Here is an 18652-nt window from a genome sequence, read left to right on the forward strand (position 1 = left end):
TAAGGAATTAGAATTGGTCAAAAAGATGGAATTGGAAGTGGAATTGCCTGAAAATTTGGTATGGTACATCCTGAGAAAAAACGAATCGACTTTATAAATGAAGAATAGCTGAATGTTATAAATCATATTAGTAGTAAATATGTATGTAACAATTTTTTTTAAAATTATACTTCCTATTCGCAACTAAATATACTGTTTGTATGAAATAAAATTTATTGACTTTGTTTAAAGAGATACACAAATATCATTATTTGTATGTATTATAATAGAAATTCGATACCTTTTAGCTGGAATGACATAGCAGTGGTTCTTAAATATGGCTCAAAATTTACACATGTGCAAAGATAAAATTTCAAAGTTAATAATAATAGTAATTAACCCAAAAAAACAAAAATTATAAACTACTGATGGGACGATAAGAATTTTTTTTTGATAGTGATTCCGATTCTTTATAGTAGTATAATAGTTAAAAAATACAAGAGCGGATTAAATTATTTTATTTCTACAGTAAGAAAATTCTAATTGTGAAAAATCCTTCTTCAAAAGCTTCACTGGAATTTGTTTCTATAGACAAATATGTAGTTAATTGAGAATCTGGTATTTTATTGATTATCAATTAATCAATTAGTGACGATGGTGTGTTTAAACATCCTAGTATTCAAACTATTTTAAATATTACATTTATTTATGAATATATGTATATATTTATTATTTTTTTTGCTAACAACGCTTATGATGATTTTTATAGTATCCTTTTTTTTCTGTAGATATAAAGTATTTTGAAAATTGATATTTGTAGGTTTATTCGTAGGATTTCATTAGAAATATGGTGCACCTCAACGTGTAAGGATACTTTATATTTCTTCAGTAATTTTTTAAACATACTTTTTTCATGATATTCAATTTTTTGTTAGAGTGTATAAAATTTTATACTTATAGATCAATTTTTTATTTCAAAAATTTCATTTAAATAGAAAGAGTTATTATTAAATTTTATTTAATATGGACAACAATTTTTTCCTAATTTTTGTAGTGTCTTTCATTCAAACACCGAAGCTGGCATAGCCACTGCCAGCTTGCACTGTTTTCCATGACAGAGGACTACATCCGCAGTGGGTGCCAAGTCTTTCGCCGCCGTCTTGAATCCATTATTGCCGTAATTTAATATACTTTTTACATGAAATAAGATATTTGGACTTTGTTTTAAGAAATACACAAATATCATTATGAGCTTGTTTTAAAATAGAAATTCAAAACCTTTTATCAACAATTACTTTTTTTAATATAACGGTGGTTCTCAAATATGTATTTATTACAAACCGTAGTTATACACTAAAAACTTGATTTAAAAAAAAGTCTTTAAAGACCAAAGGGATATAAATTGAAAGTTTAAATGTTTATATTTGTGTTGTACGGCTTAAATAACAATAATAAATATGGGGTTCAGCCTGTAGGCAGTCAAAGACCTTCATTTTGTTGCATAGTGTTATTTTCTACAATCGGTTGCATTTTCTTTTAGCAAACCCTGATTAAACAATTGGCGTACTTATAAAAGATGAAGAATAACCCCCAGGATTTGTTGCAGAGTTAAAATTGTAAGTCCTTATTGGACCGAGAGAGTAGAATTGAGGATTAATATCCGAGTTATTATTGCCTATGTCTTTGTTTATTTTATTCTTTCCTTCCTTAAAGCTGCTTGTTGCTGATCTAATGACATTTTATAACAGCTACACTGCTATCCTTCTAAACATTTTTCAAATTTTCAGGGTTACCATCTTAATATTCAGTTTCTTTTTTTAAAACATATTCAAAATTGTCGAATTAAAACAAATTGTAATAAGTATCCTTAAAACTATTTCTCCCAGATAATTTTAAAAATTTACTATGCGATATCTATAAAGCCTCGTCTCTCATAATAATGTAATATCATATTGCGCTGTTGTATCCTTAAGTATACGGATAAAAAACTCAGGGAAGTAACGTTAGAGATGAGAATATTTATTTGTATTAATTTAAAATACATTTACTTTGATCAAATAGATGAATGTGAAATGATTTTTATGAAAAAGTTTAATGTCTTTTGTGTATGTTATATATTGTGCATTAATAATCATTTTTGCACTCTTCACCAGCATTTTTTAATAATAAAAAAGTGGTAGAATAAGTCACGACTTTGTAAATCCACAATTTATTTTGTGAAATGTTATGCAATGCAATGAAAAATGATCAAACAATTTTAGAACAACATTACAAATTCCTATCATGATTTGAACAAGTAATTTATATTTTAAATTTATTCATAGTCTTCTTGTTTTTTCGATCTTTCATCCCCTCCTCGCTTTAATCCTTTTAATTTCTTATAAGTGAATACTGTACTATACTAATGATTAGAGTTGTAAATTCTAAGCAATTTCGGTATGTAAAAAAAAAAGAAGAAAAGAAGTAAAAATGGATATGATAACCACTTTGAGTAATCTTTTTATTCCCTTGTAACCTCGTTCTTAGAATGTTTCACCCTAGGTAGTTTCGCCCTCATATGTATATTTTGGCAAAAATATGTCTTTAATAAGCTTCAACTTTAAGAGCTAAGAGCTCATAACTATCGAGATACACTTAAGGAATTATTGAAAATAAGGGCTGCTCCTAATTATTTGTAATGGGGTGGGGGGGGGGTAGGGGGCTGAACATGGAATCTCCTGCAAGATTGAAGTAATACAAAAAGAAGAGGTATACATGTTTGTCCTATAACGGCACATATAACAAAAACTGATTGTACGAGGTTGGTTTCCGACCTCAACATTTATATGGTAACATTCGTAAATAAAAGCTAGTCACATCTATCTAGCATCTATTGACAGTTACTCATCAAAGTTTCAACCATCTTGAACCGCAGTTGTTATGTAATAGTCGTTTCATGTGAGTGCATTTGTGAAAATGGACAAAATAGAGTAGGGAGCAGTCATTAAAGTTCTATTTTTGAAGGTTTAACTAGGTTTAAATAGATTTAAACAACTACAGGCATATAAAGGCTTGTTATGTTAAAAAAAAGACGGGTCTAACTCAATCCAACTCGGAATAATTGAGCCAAAAACAAAAAGTGTCAAGTGAACAATTATTTTGAGAGAAAAACGCCGAGTACTATATTGACGGGTTACAGAGATGGGAACATCTCTGGGAGAAGTTTGTGGAGGTAGAAGGAGACTATGTTGAAAAAAAAAGAAAAAAAAATTAGAAAAAATGCCTTGCATCTTTGTTAGATTGAAACTTTTCAGACCACCCTCGTATATATTTGGAGAGCATTTAAAAGTTTTTTTGAAGCCCAATACATGTAACTAACGAGGTCGAGGATACCCTTACAGTTTTAAGTCTTGGCACATGCCTTGATGAGGAATCCCTTGTCCATATTGGTCACTGCCTCGAGAGTCCACAAGGAGTCAACAGTGTTATGTACACGTTCATTGCACTCTCTCCCTCTCCCAGACACACCCCACATTCTAGTCCCAGGGGTTAAGATCTGGTGAGCTAGGAAACCACAATTCCTTTTTCTTAGATCTAAAGGTCTTAAAAATGTTGGGTTTCCTGGAATGAATCCAGTTCCAATTACCCAGTTAAGACAAACTATACAAATTTAATATTCTAGCATGATACCAGATCTATTATCATCAATTTGAGCTCTAGAGCACTATTATCTATGGAGTCCTTGGGCGTGTCCTCGGCACGGAGGAACACGTTAATGGTCACATAGCGTTCGTATTCGCAGGATATCTGAATGATTTTGTATTTTTAATTACGCAGTTTTGTCAGTTGTATCTGATGAGTACACTTTTATAAACATATATCACAGGGTTGTCCAATATATTGAGTTCTAAACTTATTATGTATTATGTATAAGTATTATGAAATATTTTGTTCATGAAAATATTATAACCTATAATCTTTTTACCCAAAAATATGTATACATGATATTTCAATGAAATTTCTTTTTTTGTAAAGACCGAAAAAACAATAACACCTTGTTACTTCATTTATTTATCAAAATAATGTATTATGAAACAGTCTAAACATATCAAGTGAAACGAGGGAATAGGTTGCTGACAACAAAATACATAAGCCATTTTTGTTTTAGCGAGGTAACACCGCGTTGAATTTACAAATAACAAATAATATTATTAATTCGGAGGAACTTCATTATTTTGCCGCAAGATGGTCGAGAGTTGTGCCAATCTTAATCTTCTAAAAATATCAATATAATTTGTTTGTCAAATCTTTCTTTTTCCATTACAAATATTGGATTTATTCATAAACTAAGTCAAGGTAAATTAGACTGATTTTAAAGATAATTAATTATTTTTGCTTTCAATATCGTTGGACCAGTTTTGATTCTTCTTTTTTTAAATATACCAGCTCATTAAATATATACAAAGTTTATATATATTTAGGTTTAAGGTGAAAATTTTGTCACACTAATTAATATATAATTTAAAAAAAAATAAAAGTTGTTAAAACCTTGCCTATGTTACTTAAATATTTATTCAAATAATATCTTTTTTTCAATTTATCAATATTTAAAGCATTTAAATCAAAATAAAACGATAGACTTTCGATAATGCTTGACGTCGTTCACTAATGCACAAAACTTAATGTTGAAATAATAAAGGATGAAATGTTCTTTACAATAAAGAAGATGTTAAGAAGAATAGCACTATTCATGCTTGACTTTTTTTCATGGGTTTCGTTTTTTAACGCCCACCTATGAATTGTAATTGGAAAACACTCGGCATATTTTTATATACGTCATAATGATTTCACTAATTAAAATTTAGCCTAGCCATTTTAGTTTCCAATTTGTATTAAAATAGTAAAATCAATTGTTATTTAACATATTTTTCCATAAATTCAGTATGTAAATGAACCTCACACATTTGACTAATATAGACATATTTTTAGACATAGTATTGTGCAACGGATCACAGCGAATCGTTAATGAAAATCTGAAAATGTTTCATTCACTTACTAAATAATTTTCCGTAATATCAACTAGTAAACCAATAAAAAGAAACAATTCTTTTGAAATAAATTGATTCATCAAACCCAGGACAATTGAGATGAAGCCGAAACTAAATCGTATGAATGAGTTATGAAGAGATCTAATCCATGATTCCTTGCTTCGAAAGTCTCATTACCAGGATAAAAAAAGATGAAGTACCACAAGAAGTTCATTGAGAGTAAGTTCCCAGCCACAAGGTCAAAATAAACTCAAAATTGGTATGAATACAACTTTGCGAATTTCTGCCCTGGTCAATGTGATCTCCGTCCTCACCAGACGGCAACATTCTAGTCTATTGGACCTGGGGCTCCTTTGATAAAAAGTCCTGTTCCAGCTTCCATGTGAATCAACTAAAGGCTGCTGTTGGGAAGGAGTGGGCTGCCATGTAGTAGGAATACATGAGCAAGGGCTGCAAGGACTTCAGTTCTAGGATGGAGGCCATGGTGAGGACAAAGGGTGACCCCTTTGAGATTTAATCAAGATTATGCCCTTAGCAGTGTTGCAGTTCTAGCGGTTTAATTGGTTCCGGTTCAAGCGACGCTAGAAAAGGAACGGAGACTACAATATATTGGTTATAGGTCTAGGTTCTTAAGCTTTTGTTCCTATATAGAATATATAAAGAAAGTACAATATACATATATTATAAAAAATAAATAAGCTTAAATCAATAAGTCAATTTTCGGAGTTTTTTTTTGGTTCAATTGCAGGCTTTTCCAATGATTTTTTTATGTCGTCTGGGTAATACAGTTGTATCTGAATTCTATATAGCTAAGGGCTTCTTATGGATATGTAAAAGAGGTTTTAGGCACCAGACGCTGTAAATAATGATGGAAGGGGTGGCGTAGATTATGGATTCAGATCTGCTATTAAGCCTATAATAGGATAACTATAATATTTTTTTAAGCCAGGGTTTCCCAAACTTTACCATACCAAGGCCCCACAACACAAATATATTTTTAACTGAGGCCTCCTTTATACGAAACATTTGTACTTTGTATATGTAGACTGAAAGTAATCCTCAATTTTCCATCTTCTTGCCCCATCCCTCAGTCTCCCATCACGGCCCCATTGTAAACCTTAGTTTTCAGGGCTTTGCTTGAACTTGGGGCACTACACACCCTGCGTATAAGGTAGCTGCAGGCCTGTTTGTATCTAATATCATTTTCTTGTACCAAATTTTCTAGCGACACCCCTTGTTTTAAGTGCCTGTTACAAAACTTAGCCTGTATAAAAAAGAACCGAGACTGAAGAACTAGAATCGAGACCGATAAAGCTATACTGATACCAAAACCTTTTGAAATGAAAGAACCCATACCGGGATCGATAGAACCACTGAACCTGAACTGGGAACAACCTTGGATTTAATGCTTATACCAAATAAAATAAATATAAAAAGTTTATGTACTTTTGAGAATCTCGATAAAGTTAAGCTTGTGAAAATTCGTTCACGGTTCGTTGGAACACACTCTACAAGAATTACACTAAGATTCTACTCTTACAATTGTACAATCTACTTTTGCAACTTCAACATAAATTAAGGAGCTCATCTATACCCATTGTTAGTCATTGTGCTTGTCGTAATAGCTAACCATAATTTCATTTACCTTCAACAAATCTACTAAGCAGGTAAGAGGTATCAAAATCACAGTCAATATCTTCATTTTTGAAGGGCGTCTGTTTAGAAAAATATCGGACAAAATTTAATCAACTGGTAAAATTGTACGGCATTTACATTTGCAAGTTAATTGATATTTGTTTTTATACAAATTCCATTTATGAATTAAACATCATCATTTTTTTTATTGTCATATCTTTATTTCGAATATTAAATCGTATCTACAAGGATATAGTTATAATTATCCCATCAAATAAATATTAACTATTACAAGGTAACAAAAAAGAACAATACGATTACAATATCCTTTTTCTTTTCACAAGTAAATACTATGAATAAATAGAAATCAACATATTTTCGTAGTATGTAAAAAAAAGGGAAACAAACAATATCTCTCAATATTAATAAGTAAAAAAATCAAAAAACCACAATGGAAGCGATGGGGCATCATCAGTGACAATCATTTAATTAATAGGTTTAATACGGTTGAGTATCGTTCAAGAAACTAGAATATTATGTAAAAACTAAAATACTTTTTTCTTGTTCAATAAAACTAGGTTATGGGTTTGTGCTATTGCATCAAGTTGAAATCGAATCATCGGAGTCAATCTCTTGGATCTCCTTCACCGCTGCTGTTACAAATCCTTTGTTTATATTCCTTCTCTTCGCCATCGCTGCAAATACCATCATATGGAGTTTAACTATGCATTTATTAACTAATACATACCTCACATTATCTACTATTATCCCATACTTAATTTGAAACTCTGATAGTATTTCCTAATAAATCCCTCCACGCTCTTCTTAAGTGAAGTGAAGTGTGTTTTGATGAGTTTACATTCTGATAGAGAGTGGCTTATTGTTTCCTCACATCCAGAACACTTAAACATATTTCCTTCCTGGGCTCCTAGGTTTCCAATATAGAATGATCCTAATGCAATTTTATATCTGTTGAGCAGTTGGCTCGAAGTTAGGTCCTTGTCATAGATTCCATAGCAGAAATTTATCATTTTATCTGTCTCAATTCCAGTCCTTTTTAAAAGGTGCAAAACATTTGCGTCACTTCCTCTTCCATCCAAAATTTTACCCCCTCATTATTTGGTTAGAATAATTTGTTGCTACATTCCTTAATTTATTTTCATATCTCGTGTTTATTTTCAACTTCAGTAGTGCTATGGCTGGATCAGTTGTATTGTTTGATGCCATTAATTCCTCGACGACCCTTATACCTTTTCTACTTAACGTTTCAATATTCATCATTTTTAATAGATAGAAAAAAGTAACAAAACGTCACTTATTGACTATGTCAATACCAATTACCAACTATAGTTTCCATAAAAATATATTCATTTACAATCTTCAATAATTAAATCAAAATTTGTACCAGATATTCAGTTGTTTTAAACTAAACAGGAGTCAACTCAAGAAAATTAATGAAAACAGCTGAAATGAAAATAGGATGCATCCATGTTTACATATTTTAAAAAGCTAGTCACGTTTCTTGTTAGATCGTTTCCTCTTGATACACGTCTAAGACTTAATATACTTAAAAACTAATTAAAATATTAATTAGCTAAATTATCTTCAATAGGTAAAATATGATAACTAAGTTACTATTTGGATTTGCCCCAAACGACATTTTATTTTATTGATTTTTTTTTTTGCAAAAATAAAGAATAAAAAATTTGATATGTTTTTCAATACCTTCTCTTTAAAACGATTTTTTCTTTGAATAACACATTTTCTGGCTATATCTGTAATTAAGTTTATTTTTATACTAATTAATTACACTTTTATGCACTTTGTATAAATATAACTTTTAAGAATACTCGAATAAATTAATTCAACTATCTGCAACAAAAAAATAACCCATAAATTATTTCAAACCTATTTACTGTTGAAGCATATTAAATCTCATACACTCTTTTGTTCTTATATTTTTTCGTCAATTTGATGGATTTGCAAAATTTAAAAAATGCAGTATTTTACTCTATATTGTAAATATCCTCTTTTAATGTTGAAATTATACGATAAATAAAGAATATGAACCATTTATTTATTTTTGAAGATATATTTTAGAATAATACTTAGATATATGAATATATATATATATATTTAATTATATAAACAGATGGATTTAAAAATCAATTAATAAGCCTCACATGAAAATCCGTTTAAAAATATTAATAAAATTTTAACAGAAAACATGAATAATATATTTTAATAAAAGTATATGAGTTCCTAAATAAGAAAAATATTGTAGCGAATGGGAATTGGATAACGACAATGCAATTTGAGAACTCGTATCCACTTTGACTTCTGACATTTCCTCGTGTAAAACAGCAGATTTTTCGTCTGAAATAAATAAAAAGTTATTATATACGATTCTTACAAATTTTAATTTTTCATTATATTGCTTAAAACAATTAGAATCACCGTATTTTTTGACTATCAAATAAGCTTGGATTTCAGCGGTAGGAACTATTTTCTGTGAAAAATATACAAGATACTTTAATTTCTCTATTTATAAGTCACAGTTTTATTAAATTATCTTGTCTTTGATACAAATTACATATACATCAGACTATTTCAAAAGTAAATTAACCCTTTTTTTCCTGAAGGTTCACAATGATTCATTTTCAACTTTAACCCTTTCTCTCATAACGTTGCCATAAGCAACACCTCAGGAAATAGTCTCAATTATAAAGAAAATATCAAAAAAAAAAAAGGATGACCTGCAAGAATTATCAGGTTATTACGCATTTAGGGATAAATATTTTAGCATCGAAAATACCGGAGTTTATCTATTTCACGATTTTTTCATTTCAACCTTCATATGATTATGTCGAAGAAATTGTAAGTAAATTATTTATTACTAGAATAATAATAAAACATGTGTTTTATTAAATGAAATTCTTGGTAGCCTTCTTCATTAGTAATAAATGCATTTTAAACTTATTTTTGATATCATTAGTATTTTGTAGGCATTCCAATATTGTGTTAATTTTTAACATTTTACAAGAATATAACTTTTTTATCTCAGGAATTGTTTCTTATGCTCAAAACATTGCAAAAAGTAATAAAAATTTATAAAATAAAGACTTTAAAAAAGTTCTACGGTAAAAATACATTTGTAAAGTCAAAACTAGGATTAGTATTTTTGCCCAACATGTTTAGGCTCTTTATATTTTAATTTTTTTGTTTTACACTGTTTATTTATAAATTAATGAAATATAACAAATATTTTAATAGGATTTAGAATTATATTTTGTTTTTTTAGTGATTGGTTATATAGAATTAATAAATATTTAAATTAAAAATTATTTATTATTATGTTAATTCATCTTATGAAACATTATTTGTCTTGAGCTAAAAATAAATACGTTTTTTCAAGTAAATATTTGATAGAAAGTCATTTTGAGCTGTAAGGCAAGGGTGTGTATAAAAAGTGAAAACTTGTTTAATTGTTTAAGGGAGGCAGTTGCCATTTGAGTAAAATTGAATATATACCGAAGGATATAATTTTTAAAACAATTTTCTGCCATAATTAAATGACTTTCTTTATTGCCAATTGTGGAAGTCCTAGATGAAAAAATAATACATTATTGTTTAATTCAATTATTTTAGCCTTAAAACTTTTGCAGGATCTTCTATGTATTATGGAACAACATATAAGCTAAAAAAATTAGTAAATTGGACGGACATAACTTCTTATACGTGGGATATACTCCATTTTACTTTTAACTAGAACACTTTCTGATGTCTGCAAAAATGAATAAATTATTCCTTATTGGTCTTTTCCTTTTATGCAGTACTTTTTTTAAGAGGGTTAAACTTCAACATCAATGTACTTAAGTTGTAGTTTTTTGTCGATTTAGTCCTTTTGTGCTTGGAAGGTTCTAGGCCAGATCTAAATTGACATAAAACTTTATGAAATAAACAGTTTTGTGTCTAATTTATATATTTTAAATGTGAGTAAGAGAGCAGAAAAAAAAATATTGGTTATGTCTGAAAATTTCGGTGATTAATAAACAAAATTAGCCAATAGTATAACAAACCATGCATAATATGAATTTGCGTCCAATCAGGAATAGCGTATGATGGAACACATGAATAGTTTCCTGTATCAAGTAAAGATACATTCTTTATCTCCAACCATCCTTGAAGTGCCACTCCAATTTCCGTACGCATTATTAGACGAGATTCCAAAAGAGGATCTAAAAGTCTTTGTCCTTGAAACCAATGTACCACTGCATTTTTTCTAAACAAATCAATGAATAAAATATTGATTTATATCCACGTACTTTTATTCAATATATCAATAATGGGCAATATTATATATGGGCACAATCATTTGCTTGTGACTAGATAAAAATGCTTCAATTTATCTTACCTGTAATTGAGGTCCGGCCCCTTTTCTCCAAGATATACTTTACAAGTTAACTTGACTGTTGAACCTTCTTTGACAAGAATACGTTTAGGTCCAGGGATTTCAGCGGATGTTTCTATTAAAGTAAATAGTGTTTTTTTTTATTTCTACGTATATATAAATATAAACGAAGACATATATTGTAATCATGTAGACATTATGTAAATAATGACATGATTGAACGAAGAACTATAAAAATAACTTTTTTTTTTGATAAATAAATGATTTTGTGTTTTTTGTTTCTTTTCTGACAATATTTACTCACTCCAAAACATGACTGTCAAAAGTGAAACGAAACACTTGTGAAGAAAGAAAAAAACAAGAAAAAAAAAACACACACATCAAGTATCTATACTCTTCTTTGTTGCCAATAGTTAATTATTAAAGATACATCATTTGAATGGGTAATTTTATCAATATAATAATCTATGACAGAGTATGAAAGGACATGACTTCGATACAGAGGCCTTTAATTTATACAAAAATCAAAATAATTTCTTGATAACCTTTCGGAGTTTCAAATATGTGGAGTTAAATGTTTTAAATCCCACAATCCCTCAACTCATTTTATTTCTTGAAAACAGAACATTTAAGTATATAGTTATCACTAGTGCGTGTGCTCATGAAAGATGACGAGTAACAATGAGGGTTTGCTCGAAAGTTATAAGGGCAAGTCTTTATTGCTCTCGGAGTAAAATTAAGGATCATATTTGTAGTAATTCCAGCCTATATGTTCTCACTATATCTGTAGATAATTTTGTGCACATTTCCTTCCTCTCAAGTTACTTGCAGTGGATCTAATAAAACGCCATGATAGCTAAGCTAATCTCCTCACCTACCATTCTTTCAATTGTCAGGGTTACCACGTTCATTTTGTTTTCTTTTATTTTTTATATAAAATAGGACATATTTTATAGAATTTTATAATGAAGAAGGTTGTTTATTTGGACAGTCTTTCTTATTTTCTAGAGGAGAGAACATATAAGAATATAAAAAAATGGTGAAGAGTACCACTAATGATTTTTTAGTAATAATTATAAGTGTAAGCCCTTGTTGGACTCGGAGTAGAATTGAGGATAGGCATCCTAGTAATTCCAGCAAATATGTCTTTGCTATATACGGAGTGGACTTTTTAAGTATTTAGCTGCTCTCCTCCAAAATATTCCTCAATATTGTTAGGGTGACAACGTTTATTTTCATTCTTTTATACATATCGGCAGGACATATATTATACATTGTTATCAATAAATAATTGCTGCTACAGTCTTAATTTGCCTCTAAGCTATCTCAACTTGTTCCATCATTGTTCTATCAACATTATCCTTTCATTTTTTGTTATTTTTAAGAGATATAATTCTGCTTTACGTGAGTAACAGCCTCCATTGTTAATAATAAAAAAATAATTGGAGCTCAAAAATCGATTAATCCAAAAATGTATATATAGAAGAGTGAAAAATAACGATGGGTATTTAATTTTAAGACAGAGGATTTGCAGATTATTTTATCTTTGCATCCTCACATATTAAGATTAAGGGTGTACCTGATGCATCGGAATCAGCAAGTAACGGTTTTTTTTTTCAGTATTGGAATCGATTCAATAATTCAGATTCTTCCAAAACTTGTCTATTAAAGCGGTTTGATTTTCAACTTTTTTGGAATTTGGATTACAGTTACGGATTACGGGTACTGATGTAAAGTTGTCATATGGTATTAAAATTACCTTTTAAAAATTGTGTTGTCCTACGAGGTCATCTTTACATCGAACATCTTGATCAAATTATGAGAATAGGGAAACACTGTTTAGTTAGTGAATAGGGATACTAAAAATAATTTTTTTAGTCATTTTGCATTCACTTGTTTTAATGAACATTTTTTTAACTCATAAAAAGTATTTTAAAATGGCCTTATTGAGGAAAAAAAGAGAAACATAATTTGGGAACTTGGATGATCAGCGTATAGTGGGCATCCTTTTTTTTCATTTTCAGAAAGGAAAGATCTAATTTTTTATATTATACTCACTTTTTGCTCCATAGGGTACCTTTAGAAAAAAAAACATATCAATATTTGTTATAGGCTAGAATAATCTTTATCATCGTTAATTAATGTAAAATAAGAATGCTGTATTTTAATCTTAATTTGGCGAAGATAATAACTTTTGTCTCCTTTCAAACTTTAAACTAGATGTGCTGTCTATGGAAGGATAATGAAATTTTAAATGGGTTATTTCCTTACCAAATGCCAATTTTTTACAAATTAGCCGTAATCAAAATTTGAAAGAAATTAAATTAATTTTTCTTTTAACATATATTAAGTGGTTCTTTTCATTTTCATAAAATGACTTCATTTGATGGGTTATGCCGCACAAATTGCCTTTAAATTATGTAATTTCTTAAGTAAGAATTTAGTAAGTGTAAAAAATAGCTTCAATTCTAAATCATTACTTTTTTTGTTCCCCTCTTGATAAATAAAGTATTTATTCCCAGCGCATTATTTTATTACTAACTATACTTTTTTTAAACCTAAATCATACGGTTGTTGGGATTTTTGTATGGATTTTTTCTACTGAAATGCATAGCATGACATTGAATATTGATTCAATGTGCTTGAGAATTTCATATTAATGAAGAATTTTTTGTGTTATCCATGATCAAATATTTATTAAGGAAAGCAGGGCATTGAACAGGACAGAATTAATGCATGTAATGTTTCTGCAGGAGGAAATTATGTAGATATATACCTACTAATACTACAATCATAGGCCTGTATAACAAAATTCAGGTCATGACATATCTTTCGTCTGAAATCATATTTATTATTGTTGTTGTAAATCGTGAAAGACAAAAATGACATTTAAAACCTTCAACAGATGTAGGACTATTTTTAAAGTCTTTAAAAAATCATTTTTACGATTTATAGTTGATTATTTTGAGTTATCCTACAAATATTTCACAAAAACAAAGAGTTGCTAGGAAATTGCTTGTAAATACTTATTATGCTCACCTTCAGCCATTGAAAATGAAAGACTATTTCGTAATGTGGCCTATATATATTAGCCAACCAGTATTAAATTGACTCCTAATTACTTTTTAAAGAATTTTTATTTCAAATTATTTACAACTAACTATAATTATAATTGATATATTGATTTATTTTCTTGTCTAAGTCAAATTAAATAATTAAAAAAAGTAAATTATTTTGTTATTTAATTATTTTTACGTAATAAGGAAATGTAATTGGTATCTGAACAGTTTATAAAGATGCTCACTCCTGGGTGACATTATTGATAACATCGACCCCTGCTTCCTTCAATCTAAAAGGAGGTTCCATTAAGGGAATTAGGATATTTTCATTATGTAACCATGAGACACAATTTGAGTATTCAGTGACCCGATATGATTTGACTGAATTGTGTGAAACATCTCGCTAGTTGTGATGAAAAAGTATTTAAAAAGTAACATTTATTCAACTTAAGAGTAATTTAGCAAGTAAAAAATATTGCAGCAAATTTTAACGTCAAGTAAACATACTTTTTTGCAATTTACAGTATGATCATCACCGATTTTGATGGTTTTTGGTGAGCTGGCTTTTCTATATAAAAAAAGACAGTGTGTGAAATATTAGGGTTCTGTGAATCACTTGGGCCGTTCTAGGATAGTTCAAAGTTTGGCCTAATGTGTTGGACAAGTATTGTTCAGAAGGCTATAATTCCTTCCATAGGGGCTCTATTTTAACAAAAAATATGTCAAAAGATGCAAAAGAATTCAGACTATAACTAATATTTAATTATAATCTTAGTTGAGTCAAAAATAAAAGTTTGGGGGTCGAGTGTGGCAAAATCGATTTCGTTTTAATTTTAGTAGAACATATCTCAATATATGTTTTCAATCATATCCAAAATTCAGAATGGGATATTAATGGAATCACTTACAATAAGAGCATTTACTAGAGTATGTAGAGCCGATTTTATAGTGTATTAGTATCTGATGATTAATTAAATAAATTAGTATTATAGGTAGGTATAATATAGTTTAAAATTTAGATATTTTATTAAATAAAAATAAAAATGATACTAAAAACAACTTATGATCATAGGATCCAGAATAAGTCGAAATAACAACTTATTAAACGCACCGTCATATAATTGCATCTATTGTATGCAAAACTGCATTATTTTCGTGCTACTCTCGTACATTTGATGTCTTCAAACTCAGTGATAATCATGAAAATACATTACTCGACAAATTAGAAAACAACAACATTAACGATGTACTATTTCAATAGTGAGTATCTACTGATAGATATGAGTTAAGTTCTACAGTACTACCAGTACAAGACTTTGTTGAGCGTTTCTTTCAAAGACAACTTTATTGCAAATACCCAAAGCAATTTATTAACAAAAAAGAAAGAAGAGATTACGAAACGAAGAAGTTGTAGTAATTTATGACTTTGCAGAAAGTTACAGTTTTATTGTTCAGGATGCAGCTTAGGCATTTCATTTGAATAAAGCAAAGGTAACAATACACCCTTGGGTTCAATATTATAAAAAAATGGTAACTATACCACTCTTGCACTATTATATCTGATAACAACCATCACGATCTTGTAGTCGTACTTTTATACAAGAAACGACTTGTAAACCATTTAAAGGAAAAAATAATTAATATTAAAAAATATTTTTGTTTTCCAATGAGTGTGTGGGCCAATATAGAAACTATGAGCCCTCTTGAACCTCACGTTTCCTCAAGAGGACATTCAATTGTCTGATGAGTTGCTTTTTTCCCCCAAAAGTAACAACAAGGGACCTTCAGATGGTATTGGTGGTACTATTAAAAGAGAAGCTACAAAAGAGTGCCTACGAAGTCCTTATATAAATTACAAAGCCGAATAATTTATTAGAATATTCACAGGATAATATGAAAAATATGGAAATAAATTTTTGCACCGAAGAAGATTATCAAAAAGCTGAAGGATATATATAAGAAAAAGATTAAAACTTTGTAAAAATCATTTAGGGTACAAAAAACTTAATTAATTTATTATCGAATTAGACCAATCACTTAGAGTTCGCATGTACAGTGAATCAGAGGAGTCAAAAGTTAAATCTGTTATACAATTTAAGTTTTAAATGAAAAGTGTTGACTCTATCATAATGTTATTTTTATTGTTATTTTATAAAATATCTGAATTTTCGATTATATTATGCTTACCTAATTAGCTATAAAAGCGGCTCTATATACTCTAGTTAATGTTTTCATTGGAAATGATCCCATCCAGATCCCACTCTGAATTTTGAATATATTTGAAAACATATATTGAGATATGTTTTACCAAAATTAAAACAAAATTGGTTTTGATGCTAGACAGGGGCGCCATTTTGAAGGCCGCGCTAGACCCCCAAACTTTTATTTTGATTTAAATAAGTTATGATGTTATATGAGTTATAGTTTGTGTTCTTTTGCATCTTTTGATGTAATTTTTGTTAAAATCAAGCCTCTATAAAAGAAATTATGGCTTTCTGAACAACGCTGGTACAAAGCATTATGCCCAACTTTGAGCGGGCCTAGAACGGCCCAGGTGAGTTACATAACCCTAATTTTTCACACACCCTCTTTTTCATATAGAAAAGCCAGCTCACCAAAAATTATCCAAATTGGTGATGGCCATGCTGTAAATTGCAAAAAAAGTGTGTTCACTTGATGTGAAACGACCCTAATATGTATCAACCATTGTCGGAAAATAGAGTTTCATATGCTAACATGTTGAAGTAATCGCGCGAAGTTTGCAAGGAAGCAATAAAGGATTGATTATTTGATTATGTAAAGGGAACCGATTAGCCAATTATACCCATCAAACAAATATGTAAATTAGAATAAAATTGATCAATATCTATCCAGTTTATCGATAAATAATGAAATATCATACCATATTTGTTCTTATATATTCGTATTTGTCACAAATAATAATTAATACTTTTATTATACAAGAATATTCAATATATTACCATATATTATAAATATGCTATCGGCACGCATAATTTATATCGTATTTGAATATTTTTTTTCTGCATTAATACTATTTAATTTATGTGTACGCTAGTTTTCATATTTTTTTTATTCAAAAGTATGACATAAATCCAAAATATGCCGAATAGGAAATACTTTGAAACTAATTTTTTTGTACTAGTATGTACATCAAAAATACATTAGAATAAACATTTTAGCTATGTAATATACAAGTAGAGAGCGGGGATTTAAAATCTGAAACAAGTTTAGACCTCAATATCTTGGCAACCCTGAGATTTATGATTACGAAAGTTTGTTCATCAGACTCAGGTGACAAAATTATAGAAGAAAAAATACAAAATCCTTGAAATGGCCACTGAATACAAACGCTGTGCGGCCATTATTGTGTACCTTAGTACCGGGAGCACTCTCAATGGGAGTATTGTGTTTACAGTAGGGCTGCAGAGTCTAAGTCGCTGCATTTTTTGGTGGTGCTGGACTCAGGAATCGTAAAATTTGAAGCGTCTCTGACTCTGGCAACAAAAATTTATGTAAAAAGTTATTTATAATCTAAGTGATATTTTAATTTAAAAAAAAAATGTATTAAATTGCTATCATGCAAAGGAGTTGTGAGGAACGTGTGTTTGTCGTAAACAATAAATATTGTCTAAAAATAGTTTGACAAAATATCTTATAGCATCAAACTTATTACAATTTAGCACCTAAGTTTTAATGGTTTGATTAATGAAAATCAGTTAATTGCTTCTATTTCGTATATAAAAAACGAAATCCGATTTTTTAAATTATTTTTCATAATTTGAAACTTGCAAAAATATTGGAACTCAAATTACTCTACAAAAAATATAATTCTAAAGAGTTAAAATTAAAACTATCAGATTTTATCTCATTCAAGAATTTTAAATAGGTGCAATTTGTACACATCCAGTAAAGATTTATCATAGAAATAAACAACATTTTTAAGGCCTTTGTAAAAACGTAAATTACTAATTATCCTGTTCAGTGGTTTCCAAAGTAGGGGTTGTGACCCCTGTGATGGTCGCAGAAATTAACAGAGAGATCGCCACATTATTTCCAAAAAATAAGAATACAATATATATTGTGGTATCATCTCTTAAATAATGATGAATGTACATATTTTTTACAATTCTCTTCTGAATTATTTTAAAAAGATTTCCCCAGAATATAGTGCTCTACAAATACATGACTGGATGCGCCCCTTTTACCGTAACAGCTAATAATCTGTCGTCCGATATGGAAGATGCACTTATCGAACTTTCATGTTACTAAACACTAAATACAGATTATGATTCTAAAACACTTGACAAATTCTGGATTTCTGTGATGAATGAGTACCCACTTCTAGCTAAAGCAGCTTTATTTATATAATTTGGTTCAACTTATTTATATGAGAAAACCTTTTCAGTAATAGTTTATTGTAACAAAATAAATACCAATCGGTTCTTAATGTGGAGAATGATCTTCGAGTTGCTGTGTCCAAAATTAAACCTAGGATAGACGTGCTTAACTCAATACACATA

The 18652-nt window shown here is 29.3% G+C and overlaps 1 protein-coding gene across 1 annotated transcript in view; it reads right to left on the reverse strand.

Moving 5' to 3' along the window:
- Positions 1-8737: 8737 nt before the first annotated feature.
- LOC121128677 (uncharacterized) overlaps positions 8738-18652 on the reverse strand; it is a 226237-nt gene continuing 216322 nt past the window's right edge. The window contains exons 5-7 of the mRNA XM_040724265.2: positions 11056-11167; positions 10721-10923; positions 8738-9017 (exon numbers count right to left, since the gene is read on the reverse strand). Coding sequence (XP_040580199.2) covers positions 8857-9017; positions 10721-10923; positions 11056-11167 — 476 coding nt within the window. The 3' untranslated portion in view covers positions 8738-8856. The remainder of the gene's footprint in view (positions 9018-10720; positions 10924-11055; positions 11168-18652) is intronic.

Source organism: Lepeophtheirus salmonis, chromosome 13, assembly GCF_016086655.4.
Source record: "Lepeophtheirus salmonis chromosome 13, UVic_Lsal_1.4, whole genome shotgun sequence".
Lineage (NCBI taxonomy): Eukaryota > Metazoa > Arthropoda > Copepoda > Siphonostomatoida > Caligidae > Lepeophtheirus > Lepeophtheirus salmonis.